General features: G+C 39.2%; 1 protein-coding gene across 1 annotated transcript in view; it reads left to right on the top strand.

The window, feature by feature from the left end:
* Positions 1 to 24,945, top strand: part of COL12A1 (collagen type XII alpha 1 chain) — a 105,145-nt gene that overhangs the window by 74,211 nt on the left and 5,989 nt on the right. The window contains 18 exon segments of the mRNA XM_033143254.1: positions 474 to 597; positions 1,019 to 1,162; positions 1,729 to 1,893; positions 2,354 to 2,392; positions 2,515 to 2,653; positions 4,114 to 4,256; positions 5,425 to 5,534; positions 8,679 to 8,828; positions 9,955 to 10,032; positions 11,636 to 11,722; positions 13,046 to 13,099; positions 14,028 to 14,123; positions 14,713 to 14,766; positions 15,387 to 15,440; positions 16,859 to 16,912; positions 19,417 to 19,488; positions 24,747 to 24,782; positions 24,879 to 24,945. Coding sequence (XP_032999145.1) covers positions 474 to 597; positions 1,019 to 1,162; positions 1,729 to 1,893; positions 2,354 to 2,392; positions 2,515 to 2,653; positions 4,114 to 4,256; positions 5,425 to 5,534; positions 8,679 to 8,828; positions 9,955 to 10,032; positions 11,636 to 11,722; positions 13,046 to 13,099; positions 14,028 to 14,123; positions 14,713 to 14,766; positions 15,387 to 15,440; positions 16,859 to 16,912; positions 19,417 to 19,488; positions 24,747 to 24,782; positions 24,879 to 24,945 — 1,666 coding nt within the window.

Below are 24,945 nucleotides of genomic sequence, written 5' to 3'. Positions count from 1 at the left end.
GTCTACAATATTTTGCTACATTTTGCCCTTTACGCCCTTCTACCTTGGACAAATTGCCACCCTGTCCTTGGTGGGTTGGCTCTTATGGTTTTTCCCACTTGCAAGACATTCAAAGTTTGGGTGGCCTGATTTTCAGCAATGTGGTGTGTGTCTGCTTCCTTTACTTTGTAGTATGGTGAAATGCTTGTTAGATTGTAAAAACCGTACCTTGCAAATGACAGCTTGGCTATTTGAAAAACCCTTTCACCACATGCATGTAGTAACTGCCAATAAGCAGGTAAGCCTGTATGTGATGCAGACTGTTTAACTCGCTACCACACCCACATCTTCCAAATCATGGACTAGCTCATTCTTATATGTGCCAAATCCTTCATTAACATCTCCTGTAAACCCCCCCCCCCCCGTGGTATTGAACAAAATTGCATTGTTGGAGCATTCATCCCAATAATGCCAGATTTAATTTTCTGTTTCAGGTTTCTTTGGTGCAATACAGTGATGATCCAAAGTCTGAGTTCCATTTGAATACATATGATGATAAAGCACAAGCACTAGGAGCAATTCAGAATATTCGGTATAGAGGAGGGAACACAAAAACAGGTACCTGTGGGAGGATTTGAGTTCAGTTTTTAAAAAAACAAACATGGTCTCTATGCTTCACAGAACTGGGGTTGTATAAAATGTCAGTCCTACTCAGAGATGGAATCTAGACACATAGGAAAAAAAGGTGAAAGTGCTTTAAAAAATTTTTTGGGAAAAATATATTGAATTTGCCATAGCTCACCATGCACTTTACAACACACTTAAAACATTTTATTTGCAGCTGTATAGCTGAGTCCAGAGTTCAGCCACTGAAAATAATGGACATGACTAACTTAGGCACATTAATTTCTGTCGGTCAGCTTTGAGTATAACTTGGTTAGATACAACCTTTTAATTTCATTCCAATGTTAATGTGTGTGCTACTAAGATTATCATTTTTGTTTGATCCCCACAATGAATTTTGTTTCACCATCTGCAGGCAAAGCACTTACATTTATCAAAGATAAGGTCTTGACATGGGAAAGTGGTATGAGGAAAGGAGTTCCCAAGGTACTTGTTGTTGTAACTGATGGCCGATCACAGGATGAAGTGAGGAAAGCTGCAGCTGTCATACAACATTCTGGTAAGTTGCTTTTACGTGCCATAACTTCATACAACCATAATTCCGCTAACTTTGTCAGATTCTGTATTGTTAGGAATGCTGTAATATACACAGTTCAAATAATCAGTGAACATTTAAGAGTCTGATATCTGTAAACCACTTTATCCAGTATCACTTTGCAGTGGACTGAATCCAGTGCAAGGAGGGCAGATTTCCACTTGCACATCAGGGGATCCTTTGAAGAAGATTTGGGAGGAAGGGGAAGCCATGTAGAACAAGTGGAAATCTGTTCAAGTAGTGTTGGATTTCATCCTGGGTAAACTCTGTTGTACATGTACAGTAAGCTTTTTATATGAACATTTATTTATTTATTTATTTATTTATTTATTTATTTATTTATTGAAATATCTACCTGCCTTTCTGATGCCCATGCACCACAGATTTAGTCACCTCTCCAGGATATGATGTTTTCCTTTCTAAAAAAAGGAAACAATAAACGTACACACTTTACATGTCTCCCTTGAGATCTGTTATGCCATCCCCACATAACAGATTGCTTACTAACTCAATCAATACTACATTTGCAGGTTTCAGTGTCTTTGTTGTTGGTGTGGCTGATGTTGATTACCACGAACTGGCCAAGATTGCCAGCAAACCCAGTGAACGCCATGTCTTTATAGTTGATGACTTTGATGCTTTTGAAAAAATTGAGGATAACCTCATCACCTTTATTTGTGAGACAGCTACCTCAAGTAAGTCAAATGCCACTTCTCTCTAATTTTTTTTAGAATAAATTTACCTATTGGATTCTAGTGATCAAAGAGCCTTCCATGAGTGGAGGGACACAATTAGATACAACCCCCTGTATGCATTCTTTTCAGTACCACCCTTTCTAGCACATTCCCTCATGCCTCCTCTGCAGAAATCTGCTCTTAATGAAGAGGGCTGTCCAGATTGTCCTCTGATGCAGTGAGATGGGCTGCACTGGAAAGGGAATATCAACAGAAAGCCCCATGTACATACAACAGCTTATTAGGTGCATGCTGAAACTCTTAGAATCCCAGGCAAAGCATCTGTTATATATAAGCTTGTCTAGTCTCACTCTGAAAACTTCCAAAGGAGGAGATTTTGCAGTAACCCTGTGCACCTTCCAACAACAATGCTGCTGGCTCATTTATTATTTCATTTGACGTGTTTCTTTTTCTGTTTCAGCTTGCCCTCTCATGTACTTGGATGGGTACACTTCTCCTGGTAAGAATTTATATACCAGTATCCCAGCCTAGTAAAGTGTCTTCACATTTTCTAAATTCCACAAGTCTTTCTCTTGGAAAACAATAATAATGATGAAAAACATGTTCTCCTTTGTGATACAGGCTTCAGGATGCTGGAAGCTTACAACTTAACAGAGAAGTATTTTGCTTCAGTACCAGGCGTTTCCTTGCAGTCAGGATCCTACCCCAGTTATGTGGCATACAGGCTTAATAAAAATGCCTTTGTTAGCCAACCCACAATGTAAGCTGTGCTACCTTTCTTCTTTTCTTTTTTTAACTGGGGAAAGTTGGCTGTGTGTGGTTACATGGAACACATAACTTTCTGGAATGAAAGGAGGATATATTTTGCTTAGTCTGCAACATTAAGAAATGTGCTCAAAAGGAACTGCAACAACTTTCTTAAACAATGTACCACTTTTCTTACTGCTTAAAATGTTTAGTATTTCCAGGCCTGCTTTGTTTCTTCATTCCCTATACAGGCTTTTATTGACATGGCAATTGAAATCTGTTGCAATTATTCAGTTTCAAACTCGGCTATTAGTGGTTAGTGGTAGGGGAAATTTTAGCTATAGATGCATGATGGTAGTTGTTCCATACAGTATATTGCTAGCTGCTAGATATTCTTCACCCAGACTCACCAGCTCATTTGCCAATAGGAGAGGAATTCTGAAGGCTTATTAGAATAAAACAGTTGCATAGTTTGAAGCTCCTAAGCCATACAGAAACATGCCAGTGCTCTGTAAATAGCCAAGACAAAGCCACAGTTTTTGAGGGGAGTACATAATTTTGAAGGTCTCAGGTATGAACCCTAGCATTAGGGATCTCTAATGAATAACTTCTGAATCTACATTAGTCACAGCAAATTGTACTAAGTGAGAGGAACTCATAGCTTTATTTACATCTAATTCCCCCCCTGAGTTGCTCTCCTTTTTGAATTGCCTCCCAAAAGTCATTATTGGCCTCTTATTCCTAGCTAGTTCCCCAACAATATTTCTGCTGCTACTCTTTCTCCTCTCCAGTCAAATACTGAGGGTCCTGTTGCTTAATGACCCTGAAGATTACATTGCAGTTTCTGTCACCATTGCCTCTTACCCCTTACAGCAGGCATGGGGAAACTGGGCTGGGGCTGATGGGAGTTGTAGTTTAGCAACATCTGAAGAGCCAAAAGTTCCCCACACTTGCCTTATAGGCTCAGTCTATGGTCTGGATAGCTATCTCATTTGGTTATCAAAAAATTAGAATTTAATATAGTTCTAGTGAATGATTAAGAATCAAATTAAGGTATGTACCCTCCCCAAACAGTTCAGATTCATAATGCTTTTCATTCCAGTGGGAATGAAAAGCAGTCAAATAGGCAAACTGAAGAATATCGGGAAGTTTAAATAAGCCTTTCCTCCATTTCTACTGAGAGCTTCTTTAAGTCTTAAATGCAAAGTAGCCCTCTCAGAATTTCTTTTTGAATCTTCTTCACTACATCATTCTTTGTGAGGTTTGAGTGGAGCGAGTAATCAGCTGCTGAGCAAAGGTCTGTGTGTTCTGGATCTTGAGTGAACCACAACTTTGTTATGAAATTTGTAAGGCAAATGTCAGTGTGTTGACATTTTTCTACAGTGTTTTCTGTGTTTCAGATGAAACATTATGGAGTTCTTTAGCCTTTTTCATGCATTTTCATTGAGCAGTAACCTATGCTTTCTTTAATAGGGAGATTCATCCAGATGGATTACCAAAGGCTTACACTATCATACTGTTATTCCGCCTTCTCCCGGACACCCCCACTGAGCCGTTCGCAATTTGGCAGATAACAGACAGAGATTACAAACCACAAGTTGGAGTTGTTCTTGATCGTAAGAATGATTTCCCCTGCTTATAGTATGAATAGAATCTCTAAATGGAACTTTATGGCTAAATTCCCATCCTTTCTTCCCCAATCTGTCAAACTCAGAACATTATTGAAATATTTTTTGTTGTAATCCAATATTTGTTCAGTACCAGAGATCAACAGGGAAGAAAATTTTGAGGTAGACTGAAACTAATTTGCACAATTATGTGCAATTTGCATAATATTTGCCTGGACCCTGTGTTTGCAAAACTGCAGCTGATTGTGAAATCTTCTATTTGGATGAAATCGTCCAGGAAATACTTTAATCTGAGGTTTAAAAATAGAAGTTCTTAGGAATGGCTCAACCACTAACTTTGAGAAAGATCTTGCCATTTTTATGATCTGAAATTATACTTTGCAAACTCTAGCAATGAACATACTGCTCACCAAAGTACTCCAACTAGAAGGATGTTAATTCAATGCTCCTATATCGGCATAATCAAAGGCCAGACAGAGTTCCAGCAGTAGATATATTGTTTGTTGGTCAGCATTTGTGAGCAGTCAACTAAGCCAGATGTTTCTCTAGTTCATCATATTCTGGTGGCATGTTAAAAGAATAAGCAAATACCAGGAAGTTTTGCTTTCATCTTTATACTGGAATAATCTTCCTTCAGAGTTAAACTGCCATAAATCATGCTACTTCTATGTGGTGTGTGAGTTTTGAGGGAGGGAACCTGGCAAGTTGGGAACTGCAAGAAGCCATTCATCTCTCAGCCACCTGCAGTAAGCATTGGCACCAGGTGTTTTAACACAGTGTTTGGCTTATCTCAATGAGTACTTACCCAAAGTGCTCCAGTAATTGGCTTGCATTCTATGCCAGTGAGCTTTATTGTGTCCTATCCATTTAAAGTTTTATTATAGGTTGATATTTATTTGGGCCCCCAGACATCAAATAATGTACTTTACAATGTGAAATGACCATGAATCTGGTATTGTTTCTGTTCATTTTTTATTAGTAAACCTGAGACAAATGGATAATAAACATTCATGATTTGGCCCAAGTAATACATTATTTGCTGCTTGTGACAAGTTTAATCAAATTAGACTGCATATGTTACTGGAGGCATGGATTGTTATAAAACTGTAACTAATTAACCATGCATATAATCAATAAAATGTTTTTTCTCCCACAGCATCCAGCAAAGTATTATCATTCTTTAACAAGGACACAAGAGGAGAGGTTCAGACAGTAACATTTGAAGGTGATGAAGTTAAGAAACTCTTTTATGGAAGTTTCCACAAGGTAAATGCTGACAATTGTGTGCAAATTGTTATGAACAAAAGTGTTTTACTTGAGAACAAAAACCATACTTGCTAGTTAGTAGATATAGATAGATATAATAATCTATAAGTCAATTCAAGCAAATATTCTTGAGCTCATACTGTTAATGTAGATTGAATATTTACATGTTGAATATGTCCAGTTCAATGGGGCTTGATTGCAAGTAACTGAGGTCAGAATCACAGCTAAAAGGTGGTAAATACTATAATATGGGCCTGCTATGATTTCTCAATGGCATTGTATTGTTTGTTATCAGTAGGAGATTGGGTAATTCCTTAGAAAGAATGTTTCAAAGCTAAAGAGAAGGAACCTTCAGAGCTGGTCTACAATTGCACTTCCTGCATAGATAATGATGATGATTAAAATTTGCATAACAAAGTTTATACCCATAGATCTTAGGGTGCTTCACAACATCCAGCACCCCATATTTTCTGTCATCTGCTTATTATGTGCAACACAACTCAGCACATGAGTTTGGATAATTATGCAATGAATTTGTTTGTGTGTGTGCACATGAAATAAGTGGCCTCCCCAGCTGCAGCAAAAGAGAAAAAAAAATTGCAACAGATTTTGTATGGTAATTTTGATGTTAAAAAATATCCAATATTAAGAATATGCCAAACTTTTGAAAATTGGATTGAACCCTTCCAAAATATGAAACATTTTTGTGGTGTTCATTTAACGTGTTATACATTCACTCGATGAAAAATAGCTAACGTAATATTGGCTACTTGTGGAAAATTTGCTTTGGATGTTGAGTAGCATTGCTGTAGTGATAGTGGATGAATCCAGCAAGACTCTTTGGGAAAGTGTTGGCTTAGTAATACAGTAATTAAAACAGTATCAAAGAACTCTTATAGAACCATATGGTTTTAATTCCTTGCCTCGCCATTATGAACCAAACTACATGTGATGGAAGTTCTATTAGCCTACTCTCCCTTGCAGCACTTTTTTTTTAAAGAAAGAAAGAAAGCTGACACAGGAAGCTGGAACCGGGAGCAGATGGCTGACAGAAGGGAAGAGCTCCTAATGCTTTTGCTTTCTGCTCTTTACATGCTGAAAATTGCCCCCTACAGCTACTGTCTCAACCACAGGGGAAGAGATATAAGGTCCTCATATCTATTCCCTTCCCAGGAGAAAAGTATTGGGTTGGGGTTACTTTGCACAGAACAGCAGAGGCAGGAATGGTTATGTAGCTCCTCCCTTCAGCCAGTCCTCAGTTTCTCACAGCTGCTTAAAAAAATATGGAAGAAGAAATTAGCCTCTAATATGTAGGCTGGCCCTCAGCCTTTGCCTTAGCTTTCCAGCAGAAAAAAGTATACTCACTTTCATTGATAAAGGGCAGGCATTAAATATTTTATATAAACAGACTACAAACATAGACAGATCTATATAGATATAACATCATGGATAGCTATTTAGATGCAACTACACACATTTTTGCAGCAATTTAGTGCCACATAATATAATAACAAATATTTAAAGTAATGGGATTTAATTCTGGATAAACAGATGTTTCACTTTTTATTTGAAATTGTCAATAATGTTTAAGAAATCATAAATATAAACATCTATGATATACAGTTTTTCTTCTTGCTAAACATAACTTAATGCAGCTATAGAAATGACATTATAATTACAAATAAACTATCAAAAAGGGCACTGAAATACAGATCCAGATCTTGAAGTGGTAAAATGGCAGGAAACCCTTGATGAGGTTTCAAGCAATTGAGGAGGGAACTTTAATAAACTTCTGTTTGAAAGCTGAAGAGCGCTGGAATGGATTTCCATTTCTCATGGATTTGTGGTCCAAATGTATTACTCAGCTTTTGGCCCTGTCCCATGATATTTTGTTATATATGTATTCCAACAGAAGCATATCCCTTTTATCCAAGCAAGACCTCTGCTAGATATTCTTTCGTTCCAAAGTGTACAAAACAAACAGTATGGAGACTGTAACTGTTACAAAGCTATGAAGATGTATAGTACAGTATTTTTTTAAAATTATTTACATTGGATAAGAGAGATGCAAAATGGAACTCTTGGTATACCTTTTGTGAAATCCTAGTATGTGGTGGGCCCCCCAAAAAAAATTACGAATAAGTAAATCTAATGTTTCAAGTTCTCAGTGTAGTCTTGTAAAAATGAGGAACCTTATCCTCTCCACCCCATCCCATCTATTGCATCCAGTTTCTATGAATGGGAGAGATGTTTGGAACTCTTGTGCATTTGAACTTCTACTGGCTGTAGCTAAATCCAAGACACTGGACAGCTGCAGAAATAACGCTAAACCATATTTTAAGGACCACAAAAATATTTAACATTACAATAATGAGCTTAGCTTTTGTCCATGCCTGTGTGCTCTCCCAGCTTCTGCACCTTTGCTGTGAGAAGGAATCTGGAAGCCTTCCCATCCACTTTGGATTAACTGTAGTTTTGTCATGTTGCCAAAATCTAGACAACTGATTATTATTAACTATAGTTAGTGGAAACATGCTGACTTCAAACCATGGTGCAGTAGTTGATGAACTAGTCTTATTTTTATTAGCCATAGTTAAATTTAACTACAGTCTGGGGTCTGGACAACACACTAAACTGTGGTTAATCTCAGAACAGAAGTGGAAGCTTTTGATCTCCTTGTGGTCATGCTAGAGGAGGGGGGGAGTGTGTGAGCCCATTTTGTTCAAATGCAACCACTGTTGTTTGGAAAGGAAAAATGGAAAAATAAACTTATGGGACAAGAAAAACAAAACAAACCCACCCTCACTTCTTTTATCTATATTTTACGAGAATGTTTTACTCATATGGTCACAGTTGGTCTTAGCCACCTCAACCATTTGTATAAATAACTACATACCTTGATCCAGACCTTAGTGCCTGGACCAATGCTCACCAACTTACTTGGACACCCACTTTTAAGTCCCAAGAAAAACTTTGTATATGGAGCTGTTGCCTTTCTTAGTAAAGAAGCCCTTGCATGTGGAGGACCCATGCATAGATCAGTGCCCCTATACCTTCAAGACAGTTAACAACTTTAAACAGCAAATCTAAGGTGTATTAAAAACATACATGCATTTAGTTATGTTTCTAATAATTTTTCCACAGGTTCATATTGTTGTAACTCCCACAAATGCTAAGATTTACATTGACTGCTTTGAAATAATGGAAAAACCAATTAAAGAGGGTGGAAATATCACAACTGATGGCTATGAAATACTGGGTAAACTACAGAAAGGTGACAGGAAAACAGCAACAGTAAGTAACAAGCTTTACTTTATATCAGTTCCAAGCACATGCAAAATATATTTTGAAATCTTTATTAAGAGTCTACTTACAATGTTTAAAGGTAAAGGGACCCCTGACCGTTAGGTCCAGTCACGTACAACTCTGGGGTTGCGGCGCTCATCTCGCTCTATAGGCTGAGGGAGCCGGCATTCAGCTTCCAGGTCATGTGGCCAGCATGACTAAGCCGCTTCTGGCGAACCAGAGCAGCGCACAGAAATGCCGTTTACCTTCCCACCGGAGTGGTACCTATTTACTTACAATGTTTAGGGTATACTTAATGATAATCAAGACTCAAGTGGCATCTTAAAAACAAATATATTGTGGCATGAGTTTTCATAGTGATACCCTACTTCACCAAATAATGCTCTTTGGATTACACACAAGACACTATCACGTATCACAAAAACTACTCATCTGCCTAGCTCTGGACCAATTTTATGCCATGAAGTCAGTTCCTTTTATATGGATTTAGGATAAAGGTTCAGTCCAAGATGGATGAACTTGGTTGCTCCTTGTTACAATGTAAATTATAAGTTTCAGTCAAAATTACCATATGAACCAAAAGCTGTAGCTCTGAGAAGTTGGCTGGAGGATTCTCCGACCAAAATATAAATGTAAATGAACAAGTTAGAGTTTGCTGGCCTCCATCAAAACAGCCCACAATGCATCAGTGTGCTTAATGAAGATATTCCCATGACATTTGTCGTAGAATAGAAGTTGGCCTTCTGATCTAGTAGCCTCAACATATGAGTCAACAGTAGCATGACTCAGTCATGAAAGTCACATAGTCTTTGGCTGGGAAAATATTTCTATTATTTGAACAACTTTCTCCCACTGCTATTTTTATGTACTAATATATAAAGCTGCAAGACATTTATTGCATTAAAAAAATCTTATGTGTGCTTAGTAAAAAATGTCTGTGATCCAAACTAAGCAATTAAGTGACCATTTATTCAGTGTTGCCCTATGCTGTAGCCATCAATGGGATATTGCTGAATAGCATTTTTACTGCCTTGGCTGAATGGCAAAAATGATTCTTGCATAATATTGCCCTGCATGACTATGTTTTTGAAACATTTGTGTTTTTGCCTTACAGCTAGAGATCCAAAGCTTCGACATTGTATGTAATGCCGTTTGGACTAGCAGAGATAGGTGCTGTGACATTCCTTCTAGGGTAAATATAATTTTTAAAGCCTCATGTCAACAAACTGAGCCAGTCCTACACAGAGGACAATGTGGAATAATATGTTTGAAAGGTCCCTGTTGGGAATGACAAATTGCTTATGTGACTCTGAATCATCCTGAGACTCAGAGGGCAAGAATGCATATACTTTACTAGAGCCGTATTATAAATGCTATTTTGAACTTAGGCACAGTCAGGCCACATTTCAGTACAATTTTATCCTTTACAGATATATTTCCCATACGTATGTCAAGATTTGAGGGTTTATTTTTAAAATAAGCATTATATTTGCCCTATTCTGCTCATACATATCCTCATAAATGCTGTTGGATTTTTTTTTTTAAGTGAGTGTATGTGTGAGTCAAATTAGAGATGGAATAATGAGGTAGTTGGGCTATGGGATGGTGAAATAGTCATGTTTTAGTTACTGCTAGTGTAAATTAGCAGGCAAAACTCAGAAGGGTGAATTTGCATTAATCTGTAATGGGCTAAAGGTGGAAGAAAAGTTCAAATAAGGAAGGCAAAATGTTTGAGCGATGGTCAAGTGGAGGACACTGTGTGGCTTCTGCCCAGAGGGAGGAGAAAAGATGAAAAAGAGATGATGTCTTACAAGAATAACAAATTGACCCCAAATAAATGTATCTACTAAAATATTCTGGGCAATTTACTATCTTTTTAAAGTTCTCCACGTTTTTTGTTTCAGTACCATTTTGAGACTTGCAACTTCTTTTAGACTTCTGCCCCAAAGTTTATGTTTGTTTAAGAAAACTCAATATCCCTCTTCCCAAATGAGTGGGAAAAGTGTCTACTCTGAGTAGACACATGCCCTCTTGTTCAAGGACATGGCATCTCTTTCATTGGTAGAGTCATCATAGCAATCCATAGTTAAAAGTAAAAGTTGGCAAATGTGTCCTCTTTTTTGTTGTTCAGAATGGTTTTCTGAGACTACCTTCCTTCTGAAACCCAAGCAGTCCTGAAAATCTGTTACAGAGGCTTGGGAACATCCTAGAAAGTGGCACAGGGGACTTCTAGGGGAAAGAATGATTGGAGAATATTGTTTCCCCTTCTCTTCTGCTATCAGACACTTCTGTTGGATTATTAACTGTTTCAGAAGCAGGATGACAGCATTGAATTTTCCCTCATATCAGTCACAGATTATACGGAAACTACTACTCTGGATGCACCTTTAGAGAAACCCCCTATGGCACACATAAGCAACCTGAATTTCTTTAATTCATATCTGTATATTACTGTGTATGGGTAAATCGATTTATCTAAATCTGTTTTTAGTCCTAAGGATAAGTCCTAGAATATAGGAAGTCATAAAAAGTGTAGCAAAACATCTGCTGAGTATTTTGCTCCATCCATGAACAATGTGCATTTGGGACTAAGCAGCAAGACTTTCACACCTGTCACCATGGTTCCCAGACAACCTTGAGTCTCAGTTCTCTCTCCTGTCTGTCTGCCTGCCCTTAAAAATATAATTTAAACATGCTACAGGCAATTAAAATACATATTTGAAACCATTCTGTTGGTGATCACCCTTTAAAAAAAATTCAAGGGAAATAACAGGTGTTTGTCCTTTAATTTTCAGAGGGATGAAGCAAAATGCCCATCATTACCAAATGCTTGCACATGCACACAAGACAGCGTGGGACCTCCAGGACCTCCAGGACCGGCTGTAAGCAAAATTATTGTATTGTGATTACCAGACATGTAACTCTGTAGAGTACCTCAGATTAACAAACTGGAATCCATAGAACTCCAATGACTTCAGGAAGCAGAGGTCAATGATGATGGCAACAACCTCTCTGTTCATGCTAGCACAGGGAGCCAAATTAGCTACAGCACCAGAATTAGTGTAGCAACAGCTTTTGGCTGTTGATGCTCTAGCACAGGAGTAAGGAAATGGGTCCCTTGCAAACAGCCCTGTATGTCACTTTGAAGTCCTCCTGACCATCGGCACTTCAGAAGCCCGGCATTTGGATTGGCGGCAAGTCTAAAGCACTGCATATGGCCAAAATGGGCTGGTGAGCCAAATGAGGAGACCTGGTGGTTGATAATTATACAGAAGTATTGGGGGAGGTGGGTAGAAGAAGTGTTGCAGGGGGGGGGGGAAGCTATTTCCTAACTGCAGTGACTTCTACTACTACCAAGCAAGTGGTGAAACTGATGAGATTGTATCATCACACTTCTGATCAGATTAATTTCACTCCTAAGAGGTAATTTAAGGAAGGACAAAGAGAATTTTTTTGTTGAATGTGCTGCAGAAGGCGAAGTGTACACCATTCAAATTAAAAGTGTATTTTTAAAAGTAAGATCTTTCTCTTGAAATAGTGATACATTACTGTGTGGGAGCAGGTACACTTCCACACTATATTTGTAGAGAATTATATGATAATAGACACACAGCATGAAGAGATATATATTCACAATTTCTTTACTGTATTAAAAATTATTAGCAAATGTTTAAAAACAGCCAGGCAGTGTGTGCATGTGGATTTTCTTTTGTTTTTGTGCAATGGGGGTGTGCTTCTTGTCACCATGATGATGTTACTACCCAACACATGCCTACAACAATAACTGTACACATGACTATGTCAGCAATGCTGGTTGTACTAATGGGAACTAAAATTGGCTTTTCTAGGTACTGCTTAAAGTGTTATTGAAACCTTCACAGAAGTATTGATGCACTGGCAACAATCACTGTGTGTACATTGGGCAACAATATCACTGCCAAGTCTGGTGAAAAAACCACATCTATGCACACAACTAGACTTCATAGCTTTCTTTGTTGTTTTTAGTATTTTTATCATAGACTTGTAGTGTGCAGTGTGCAGTTTGTGCATTAAATGAGCCCATGCTGAACCTTCTGCTTCCCCATTCAGCTACTTGTGAGAAGTCATATTTGCATGCATATATGATTTTGGACTTCCATGTCTGTCCATCTATCTATCCATCCATCCATCTATCTATATTCATTATTTGCATGTTTTTATTTTAGGGAGGACCAGGTGCTAAGGGACCAAGAGGCGAAAGAGGCTTAACTGGGCCCTCTGTGAGTATCTGCCTAAAATACACACTTATGTGGATGTAAGTCTTATTGAACTAGGTGGGGCTTACTCCTGAGCAGACGTACACAGGATTGTTTTGTAACTGTTTTGTATCCTCCCTTGGGTTTTTAAAAAAAGACTTTTAACCACGTAATTTTTTTAAGGTGCAAGTTTAAGTATCTGTATTTAGTTCTATATATTAGGACCACATCATATGCTACATTTTTAGTATACTGTGAATGCAAGAAACATGTTTGCAAATATCTATACAATATAGACACAATCACCAGGGAGTAGTAATCATATTGGGAATTCACTCTGTGACAGTTTTCCTTCTGAAATCAACCTCATTTATGTGAAATTATAATATCTGTATCTCACTTTGCTTCCCTTCAATTGCCTTCAGTTTCTATCATTAGTACACATGTAAGGAAGATATAAGAGAAAGGATGTCAGTTCTGCTGCATTGTTCTTCCCTGTTGCAGGAAGTTATGTGGAGTTGGTTCATCATATATATTTTGTGGAGGAACTTAAGGCAATATTTGTCAACATCACAATGGAGGCACCAATATTTGTATCAAATAATCATGCCACCAAGCAATAATGCCAACACTCTTGGCTTATCATCTTTCACACCTTTAAACTGCATAATATTTTGATAAAGCTGCTACAATGTGACAAGCTCACCAGCAAGGCAAAGTTTTACCTCAGCTGATAGCTACCAGTGTTTCTGAATGCACAAAAAAAAGAGTTTTGGCAGAGGGCCGAAACACAGTGGAACCCTCAGATTTCTAGACAGGCCCTTTATAAATGCTGTCACCTTGTGAAAACATATTATGTGAATCCATCTTTTATGTATGTCATTTAAGATAACCACTTTGGAAGAATAAAAGACTGGCTTGGAAATGGGTTTCTCTCTTTTTCTACTTTAAGGGGCCACCTGGTGCTCACGGAGATGTAGGACCTAGAGGCCCTCAAGGACCACCAGGACCACAGGGGCCAAATGGACTTTCCATTACAGGAGAACCAGTGAGTAAACAGGCATTCTAGTTTTTGGAGAGAGCAAGATAGCCTGCGTACCATATTTAGTGCTCTCGGATACTCTTTAACTATTGCGTTTTGACATTCTTCGTCACATATAGTAGAAAATACTGGAAATAAGTGCTTTAACACATGACATCATATTTACAAGCATTGCAATACTGGCAGATTACACAAAAAATAATAGCCATGTTATTGTGGTGATTTAGAAGGAACATTGCTATGCCTTTCTGCATTTTCAGATAAATTCTTATGCTTTCAAAAGGTCAGGCAATTATCTGGCATTCTCTGAACTATTTTCTGATACAGGTAGGTAGTCATGTTGGTCTTACGCAATCAAATGTCACTGTATTCTGAGAAACTAAATCATGTGTTGCAGGCTGTGTAGGAAAGGAAAGAATGACAAAGGGGCTGTAAGAAGCAGTCCAGTCTTCCCCAGAAGCCCACCAGTCTGGTGAATGTCTGGTGGCTGTACACTGTAGGGCTGGGATTCAAGGGGGAATCACTCCAAGTCTTCCCAGCTCAGTTTGCATGATGAATGGCACCTTCTAAAACTTGCAGTATTTCCTCCTCCTAGGGTCGTCAAGGGATGAAAGGTGATGCTGGAGAGCCAGGACTACCTGGTCGCTCAGTAAGTTTGCTTTTTTAAAAAAATAATATGGTCATGCTACTTAAGCTGTACACTTCCCATAAGTGCTAACATAAATTAAGTTCTCACTTGTAGCCTGCTATGCATAAGTTTCTGTTTAGTTTCACTTGCTCTTCAACAGATGAGACAAAATGCTACTGAAGTTCAAAATAATAAAACAAGACCACATAGGTGCAAATCAACATCATGTATCAGTTGTGAATTGGTACTGAGAAATGGGACTAGGTTTTAAGGAAACAAAGAAGGCATCAAAGTCCCAGGAAAACTGGACAACACAAGAAAAAAGACTCTCAGGCTCAGAGACCTCACTATCCATTTTCTATCTCTCTTCATTTGGATGTAGATGTTCCTTAATTCCTACTCTCTGCTTTTTTCTACTTAACCTATTCCTGCTCCAGAATAGGACCTCTCCTTTTACTTTATGGCTGCTAGGCTTACTCAGGAGTCTTTGGTGATGTACCTTGTCACAAGCTTTTTGAAATCCAAGTCAGCTGTGTCAACCAGATCACCTCTGTGTCTATGCTTGTTGGTACTCTCAAATGTGTATCCTGTATTGCATAACTCAATAATTATCTCTGATTAATATTTTTCTTCTTCTGTAGGGATCTCCAGGCTTACCTGGGCCCCCTGGCCCAATGGGACCTCCAGGTGATAGGGTAAGCATTTTTGTTTTGTATTTGTTGATGATCACAGTAGGTCTAGGGCTGTGCCATTGATGGACAAAGATTCCTAGTTACACAACAATTTCCTACATGGAAGTTTACTAGTTTTGAGTAAAGTAGGTGAGCCAGTGAGGGGCACCATTTCAATGCTTGTATATGAACTGTGTTTTAACTTACATTGTGTTTCTTCTTTATGTACTCATGGCAAAATAAATATATGGATGACACTGCTCCCTTTGACAGTGTATAAACAATAGACACATATTTTTCCTACTTGGTAATTATTTTCATCAGAGAATATTGTGTAAGGAGAAGCCACCTGGCTTGACTTTAGGAATAGCACAAGGTAGAACTTCCTCAGCAGGACTTCACAGGGTTAGGGTGAATGAATCGAGAGAGCTTGCCAAACCTACAAAAAGAATCCCTAATGGATGGGTGGGAGGCAGCAGTTAAGAGGAAAAAATAATCACCATCACCCAAATGCTTAAGGTTGGTTTTGATTGTATGTGAAAAGTTAAACTGTGCAGACCATCAGAGTAAAGACTCTGGCTAAGTTTAGATTGAGAGAATAACAGTAAAGTTTTAGAATTAGAAATAACTGGACAGTATCAAGAGAGTAGTTTATCTAAATTGCATAGTGCTTTCTCTTTGAAATTAAAATGACAGCTATGACCACTACTCTTGACTAGTTAATACAGGGGTCAGCAACCTTTTTCAGCCATGGGCTGGTCCGCTGTCCCTCAGACTATGTGATGGGCTGGACTATATTTTGAAGGGGGGGGGTGAACAAATTTCTATGCCCCACAAATAACCCAGAGATGCATTTTAAATAAAAGGACACATTCTACTCATGTAAAAACACGCTGATTCCCGGACCATCCGTGGGCCAGATTGAGAAGGCGATTGGGCTGTATCTGGCCCATGGGCCTTAGGTTGCCAACCCCTGAGTTAATATTTCTCTTTCTTGTTTGACATTTTGGATGAGTGCTCATGATTCTTAGCCATTTTGGGGGGTGGGGTGAAGCTCCATTGTGCAAGCAGACATTCTTGGAGAGCTTCCATTGAGAAGGCTGGTTAGGTGAATCCTGCCAACTAACAAAAAAGGCTGAGTTTGAGAAAGCAAACAACAGGAGAAAGAGGGACAACAGAGTCAGGTGTAACACATAATAAAATGATGTTACTCACAAGTAATTGAGCTTTAGTATTCAGCATGAATTCTTAATCAGAGAAAAGCCTTGATATATTCACGTGATAACTAGTTGATGTTAGTGTAATTGAAGCACAGAATTAAATCACACCTAGACTGGCAATATCTTTTAAACATATATATTAATCGTTAATGGACATTAGCCTAAACCAGTCATCATGGAATTAGCTTAACAATAATATATAAACTTTCACTTTTCAACTAGGGTTTCACTGGAAAAGATGGCCCAACTGGACCAAGAGGACCCCCTGGACCATTAGTAAGTGTTAGCTTGACTGTTTGTGGACTAACTGGGGGGCTTTAGTTACAGGCTTTGACATTGGGGAGGGGTTAGCTTTGTAAAAGTCAGTTTGCTGTTATGGTTCTCCCTCTACCTCCTCATTGTTTGTGCCAGCAAATAACTACCTAAGCAGGTTAAATCATACAACTATGTAACCTCTTTTGCCCCAAACCCTAAAGGTTCCAAGGATCTTCAGACCATTTGGTGAGCCCTGTACTCATTCTAAGTTCAGGACTCTTGTCAACATGCCTCTCTGTGGGTTTGGTACAGTAGTTTACCTGGACAGTAATGCTTATGGATCTGTAGTATAAGGACCGCCCCCCACACCACTTTTTAGCTTGCCACCGAGATGGTTTCCCCCACCCAGAACTCTTCACCATGTCTTCCTTCCCTTTTGGGTGATGCTCATTTGAGGCAATGCTTTTCAGCTACCCACTTCTGTGCTGCCTTTTCCTTGTTTTATTTCTCTGCTGCCTTTGCTTTCTCTGTTTCTCTGCTACCTTTACTTTTCCCCTTGTACCCATATCCTATATCCCTCATATCCTTGTCTTGACCCCCATCCCCTTTTTACCCTGGTCTGCTCCAATTATCCTCCTCTGACACCACCTCCTTCCCCCCCACAACTTTTATCATGCAGCTGATTGGGCATTTCTGTCTTTCCCATGCCATTGCCTTGACCCAACCCTTCCACTCTGCCTGCCTTGCCTTCTGGGCAGATCATCATCAGATGGAGCAACAGAGGAATCACTGCTCACAGCACTCACAACATACTATTATATAGGCATCATCTAAATGTAGACTCTTATGTAGCCAAAAGCAGCACCAACCATGCATGCACATACATAAACACAAGGAAGGTGTGTGTGTGGTATCAACAGGCTTGGATGAACTGTAGGGCTCGTACATATACAAAAAACTCAGGAAATAAAACCTAGTTAGGGGAAACTCTGCCCCCAGCGCAATGATGACTGAGCATGCTCAGTGGCTATGGAATGCCGACTGATTCTTGAAGGGGAGGGAGGACAGAAAAACCAGGGGAGGGATAATATAAAGGAGTATCCTAGAAAAGGTCATAGCTGGCTGGCTGGCACACTTCATTTTGTTGCAGGTCTAATTGGTTTGATATAATTTTGCATATTATTCAGTGCCAAAATTTTGCTGTAATGTCACTCTGGCAAAATGTGCGCCCTTTTGACTCCCCTCTTGCATTCTAAGTCCCATTCCTATCAATCCTGTATTGTTTGTTATCCAGTTAGAAGATTTGATGACTACAGATTATGCAGGAGGTTTTATTAAGAAAAAAAATCTGGCTGCGTCTAATGTGGTCTGCACATGTTCATTATGCTGGAAAATAGTCAAAAGGAAATCGTTTTGAGTACAGTTAAGCTTTGGGAATACTAGAAGCTTCATAATGTTTTATGAGGCTTGAAAATTTCTCTTATGGAATTTGTTCCTTTGATGTGATTAGAAAGATGTGAGTGTTTTGCTGCTGCTTGGAAAATCTGTTAAAAGAAAGTTTGCTGGTTGCTAGGAAAATGCTTTTTCATGAAAAATCAATAGGCTAAGCATTAAAAATTATTTTCTTTTAAGATGCTATTTAATTACTTCCATACTAATTGTTAATTAAGTGAGAGACCAATCCTTTGCTCCCTGGGAGGGTAACTGAGTACTGATGAGATACTGTGAGACTCCCTCTGCACTGACAGAGAAGATGGTAGTGGGCAGAGAGAGATGTCCAAGGATGCCAAATTCCAGGTGCAAAATATAGACATAGACATATCCAGTACATACATATACATATACATTATATATTGAGCTCAAAGCATGTAAGACTCCTCAGATAAACCGTGGATCAACCAATTCACACTGTTGCAAAACATTTCAGAGAGCAAGACTGAAATTGGTTTTGAACTTAGTTCAAAACACACTGGGCTTAATTAACTTTTTTTTTTTTGTATACCTGGATATTTCCTTCCTTTTTTATAGCAACTGAGTGTCTCACCCAGGCTTCCTCAACCTCGGCCCTCCAGATGTTTTGAGACTACAATTCCCATCATCCCTGACCACTGGTCCTGCTAGCTAGGGATCATGGGAGCTGTAGGCCAAAAAATATCTGGAGGGCCGAGGTTAAGGAAGCCTGGTCTCACCTTTCCACATCTGTTGGGACCTAGAGCCAGTTCAGCATTTCCTCACCAGTACTGATTGGGCAGGTGGCAGTGGTGGGACGGGGGTTGAGATGACCAGAAAAAAAGAATTTTATTGCCAGATGCAAGCTTGACTTGTTCATAGAGCATTAAAGAAATAAAACAGAGACTCACTGTTTATGTTACAAGATGTGTCAGATAGTGAGGAAATGAAAACAAATAGTAGCAGGAAAAGTTTTCACATGCATTCCCTGCATTTGGTGAGTATCATGTTTGTTGGATTTAACAGACTATTATTATGTCCTCCTTAGTATACCTTTTCAATGTACATTTTTTCAGGGTGCCCCAGGAGTTCCCGGAGTTGCTGGCCCAACAGGAAAACCAGGAAAACCAGGAGATCGTGGCTCTCCGGTAAGATAATCAGAGATTGGCATTTAGTGCATCTGTTGTTAAAGATACCATCAAAGGTTGAGATAACCATGGTGTGATGTGAGCCTGAGAAAATTCTTATCAGCACAACTAGCTAATATCTGAAAGTTAAGATGTTAAATCTAATTTTCAGCAACTTCACTCCTTACAGCACATCTTTTTTTGCAATTTAAGTCAGGTCTGGAAATTGTGGTCAGAGCTTTCCACTAAAAAGAGAGCAGAAGCTACACATGCCAAGGCTTATATTTCTGCACTATGTAAACATCTCAGAGCTAAATCAGCAGAATTACTGGAATTATTCTTTTTTAAGCACAGTCAAGTATGATGTGCTTCCCTAAGGTGGAAATTTTTATATGTAGCATTCTGGGAGCTTGTTGGTTTGAAAAAGTTTGAATGTTTACAGTGGAGCCTCGGTGTTGTGTTGTGGGTTCTGTCTAGAATCTGATACCAGATGAGGGATCAAGAGATTGTCCCAGCAGCATGGCCAGAGCCAATCTGTCTGATTTTGTCAAGGCTGCTATTAGAAAGTTATGCATTTGGTACCAAAGATTGCAATGTTTCCATCTACTACACTGGTCAGCATGGGAAGGTTCTCTCTCATTATCTTAGCTTGTATCAGTACCCTTGAGGCAATGAAGGGTTGTACTTCCTCTGAAGGAGTGGGTACATAGCTTGGAAGTACTTCTGGATCCATTGCTGTCACTTGAGGCTCAAGTGGCCTTGGTGGTGCAGAGTACTTTCCGTCAGATACATGGCCCAACTGCACCTCTATCTGGACATGAATGCTGTCTTAGTAAGGGAACAGGTTGGGTTACCAACTGGCCAGCGTCATCATCAACAACAACAACAACAGGGCTTGGCCTGCTTAATTGTCTGTGACTTCAGATATAACTACAGGTAAACCTCTGTATATCTTGAGAAGTATTATCACTGCTTCAAATTTCTGGGTATCAGTAATGGATGGTATGTTGAAGCTGCACTGCATGTCTGAACTCCCTCCAGCTAAGTCACTGAGGTGGCAACAAGGTCAGTACAGTGCAAGTGAGTCAGCAGGAGTGCTGCACTGGCTCCACCAGCACATTTGCACCGCACCAATCTTGCCACTGACATGCAGCAGTGACTCAGCTAGAAAGAATTTATACCCTGCCCATCTGGCTGGGTTTCCCCAGCCACTCTGGGTGGCTTCCAGCAAAATATGAAAACATAATAAAACATAAAACATTTAAACTTCCTGATACAGGGCTGTCTTCTGAAAGTTGTGTAGTTCTTTATCTCCTTGACATATGATGGGAGGGTGTTCCACAGAGAGGGTGCCACTGCCGAGAAGGCTCTCTGCCTGGTTCCCTGTAACTTCTAATTAAAATGAATTAATCCAGCGTGCCAAGGGCCTTCTTGCGGTTCCCTCACTGCAAGAAGCCAAGTTACAGGGAACCAGGCAGAGGGCCTTCTCGTTAGTGGCACCCACCCTGTGGAACACTCTCCCACCAGATGTCAAAGAGAACAACAACCACCAGACTTTTAGAAGACATCTGAAGGTAGCCCTGTTTAGGGAAGCTTTTAATGTTCGACGGACTACTGTATTTTAATATTTTGTTGGAAGCCGCCCAGAGTGGCTGGGGAAACCCAGCCAAATGGGCGGGGTAGAAATAATAAATAAATATTTTTTTTATTTATTAAAATATATGTGTTTCCCTTTATCCAAAGATAATGTTTTCAGAATGCAGTGTTTTGCTTTGGTTGTCCCACTTTCCCACATACTGTCCCTCAGCTTTTCAGAAGAGATCCCAGCAGGAATCTGGCAAAAAGTCTGTGCAGATGTTTTGTCAGACTCATGTGGCAGATGGGCTTTCAGCACCTATATGTATGCTATCAAGAAATGCCAAAGTGGCAACTTAAGCCCATATGTGCAAGCGGTGGGCCAAATGTAGCCTGCAGAGTTTTAAAGGTCATTCAGACTTTTCCTGTAGCTGCATGGCTGTGTTCCAAAGCAGCATTTCCTCATACAGCTTTACATATTTCTTGTGATAATGTAACCATCTAAGAATCACAAGATCCAAATTACGCACTTTTAAGCCAAGCATGGGAGAATAATATCATGGTCACAGATACTATGCAATCATTTCAACATGAGTATGTCAGCAAAAAAGATTAGATAATTCTGGGCCATAGTGAAAACAGAGAGCTTTCCTGAGTTCATTGGCCTATCAGTGCATTTTTAAGTATCTCTTGAGAATTCTAAGTTGGTGAGAAGAAAAACTTCTAAGTGGGTGATAGGAGAAAAATGATTTGTATGCATGTTTAGAAGACATACATACATACATACATACATACATACATAGTGGAAGCAGCAGCAATATCCTACTCGCTTTGGGCTTTTGCTTTTTAATTACCCTACAAAAAGAAAAGCCTGTTCTTTAGACAAAGATAGTTATAACACAATAGACTAATTCAATAAGAAGGAAGTATCTAAACAAACAATGGTGCCTCTTAAGTATTTAGAATGAACAAGGACAAATAATGTAACTACACTTCATAGACACAAACATTAGTTAAACAGCCTTCCCAGGGACTCCCATGTTATAACTGCCTTTGGATCCATTTCTCACATGTGGTTGACTTTACTTCTGGAAAGTAAATGCTGCCTCAGGCTAAGACAGTTGATACATCATATTCTGTGTAAGGCTGGTCAAAATGACGAGACAAGACATAAATTACTTGCCTGATCTGGTCATGTGGCAGCTCTGTACAGCTGCTAGCAATGTTGCTCTCCAAAAGAGATGTAGATGGTTTAGTGAGTTGTTGTTGTTGTTGTTGTTCAGTCGTTCAGTCGTGTTGGACTCTTCGTGACTCCATGGACCAGAGCACTCCAGGCACCCTATCCTCCACTGCCTCCCGCAGTTTGGCCAAACTCATGCCAGTCGCTTCGAGAACACTGTCCAACCATCTCATCCTCTGTTGTCCCCTTCTCCTTGTGCCCTCCATCTTTCCCAACATCAGGGTCTTTTCCAGGGAGTCTTCTCTTCTCATGAGGTGGCCAAAGTATTGGAGCCTCAACTTCAGGATCTGTCCTTCTAGTGAGCACTCAGGGCTGATTTCTTTAAGGATGGATATGTTTGATCTTTTTGCAGTCCATGGGACTCTCAACAGTCTCCTCTAGCACCATAATTCAAAAGCATCAATTCTTCGGCGATCAGCCTTCTTAATGGTCCAGCTCTCACTTCCATAAACTACTACTGGGAAAACCATAGCTTTAACTATACGGACCTTTGTCGGCAAAGTGATGTCTCTGCTTTTTAAGATGCTGTCTAGGTTTGTCATTGCTTTCCTCCTAAGAAGCAGGCGTCTTTTAATTTTGTGACTGCTGTCACCATCTGCAGAGATCATGGAGCCCAAGAAAGTAAAATCTCTCACTGCCTCCATTTCTTCACCTTCTATTTGCCAGGAGTTGATGGGACCAGTGGCCATGATCTTAGTTTTTTTGATGTTGAGCTTCAGTTAGAAGAGTCCTTTTCTTTCCTACACTTTCTTTGACAACTCAGATAAAGAGTTTAAAGGTCCCTTTATTTGCAAAAAGAGTGGTTGATGTTGCTCCACTGAAAGCAGCCTGGAGGGTAACAAATAATCTGAGCCATATGTAAACAACCAGACGTTTGCATGTTTGGCAGCAGCACCCAGGGTCACCGTGACCCTAAGTTCTGCACATCTGAAATCATCCCTGGTGTAAACTTCTCACTTTCACAAATTAAATGTTCATTATCTCAGTGCAAGATTGTTGAAATGTTGCCATATTCAGTTATGCTCTAGTCCTCCAGAGTAATTTATTGGTGTGTCACTGAAGGATTTTGAGAATGCAGTGAGAAATTTTTAAAGAACCCACTTGTGACCAGATTTGGTGATTACTTTTGGTGACAACAGAATATTAAGCATGATTACATAATAACTAATGATTCACCTCTAGGAGCTTACCAGTGAAAATGTGTTTGGTTTAATAGCAATTTCTCTTTCATTTGTTCATTTGAATGCCCAGAATTTCCACACATTTCTGATCATTTATTTCAAAAATTGGAGTCCCCACAGAAAGGAGAAGGAAGGGAATTTAAAGGAAATTCAGCAGTTGAGGTTCTGGTATTATTGATGCTGATCTATTGTCATCATCAAATCAGCTTAGTATTGTATAACAAAAGTGGAGGACATTACTGTGGGTGGTGCACTAAAGGTATAGGGCGAAACATCTCTATTATTAAGTGCCTCTGGAAAGATTAGCAGAACTTGTTCAAATGACTAAGATTTACTAGAGTGGGTTAATATTTTTCTGATAACAGTCCAAGGGTTCAGACCACACAGCCTCCTTTTTGGATGATTTGAAAAGGGAAGTCCATGTTATTGACAGATGAAACAACGTTAACTGGTTTCAAATAGGTAATAAATATATTTGTGTGACAATTGTCATGCACTTTTTAATATCTCCAAATATACAGCTTAAATGCACTGAGTATGTTTATTGAAATTAACCAGGAGATAATATAATTTTTAATTATTTTTGACTCCCCACCCCCACCCCCCACGGCTACATATTCTAATTAATGAAAAAAATTATAAGGGCAACTTATTATCAAATAATGTTTTTTTTTTTCTTAAGAAGCCATGCTGGGAGATGTTTCAGTAAGGAATACAATAAAAATATTAATATAGGTTATGTTGTTCTTGTTCATGGGTTTATATTATAATATCCTTGGAAAGCTATTATTGATGGTCCCAATGAGACCTTTTTTTTTGCAGACTGATGTTCATAGTCACTGAAACATTAATACTGCCTGATTCCTTCCTTAGCACTGCTATCTAAAAAGGATAGATAAGCACCCAAAGTGTTGGTGGGGTGGCCAAATGAAGGCTATGTATTCTAGTGAATGAAAATAATCACCATAGCAACTTAGAGATAGGGAGTTGTAGCTTATTGGGACACAAAATGTGGTGCATGTAGAAGTGCCCAGGTTCTGGCATCTACAGGAAAGACTAAGAAAGACTCTTGCCTGAAACCCTGTAGATTTACTGCCAGTCTGCTTAGATGACGCTGAGTTAGATGGACCAGTGGTCTGATTCAGTATAAGGCAGACAGTTGACTTTCATGGGTTGACCTTCCACGTTCTGGCCCTGGAGTTCCTGGCAAACACTTTTGCAGTCAATCCTGTTAATCCTCCCTCTTTCTGTGATGCACTCTGATGGAGTTTAATTTGTTACAGGGGCCAGCTGGAATAAAAGGCGATAAAGGTGACAGAGTAAGTGCACCCTTAAAATGAATTTGTTTGCATTTTCTTATGCCTCCTACAAAAGAGCACATCATGTCTAATACATGTTCTGTTTATTTTATTAAGGGAGACATTGCTTCCCAGAATATGATGCGAGCTGTTGCAAGACAAGTCTGTGAACAAATGATGAATG

Source organism: Lacerta agilis, chromosome 3, assembly GCF_009819535.1.
Source record: "Lacerta agilis isolate rLacAgi1 chromosome 3, rLacAgi1.pri, whole genome shotgun sequence".
NCBI lineage: Eukaryota > Metazoa > Chordata > Lepidosauria > Squamata > Lacertidae > Lacerta > Lacerta agilis.
This window is presented reverse-complemented; position numbering and strand designations above follow the sequence as displayed.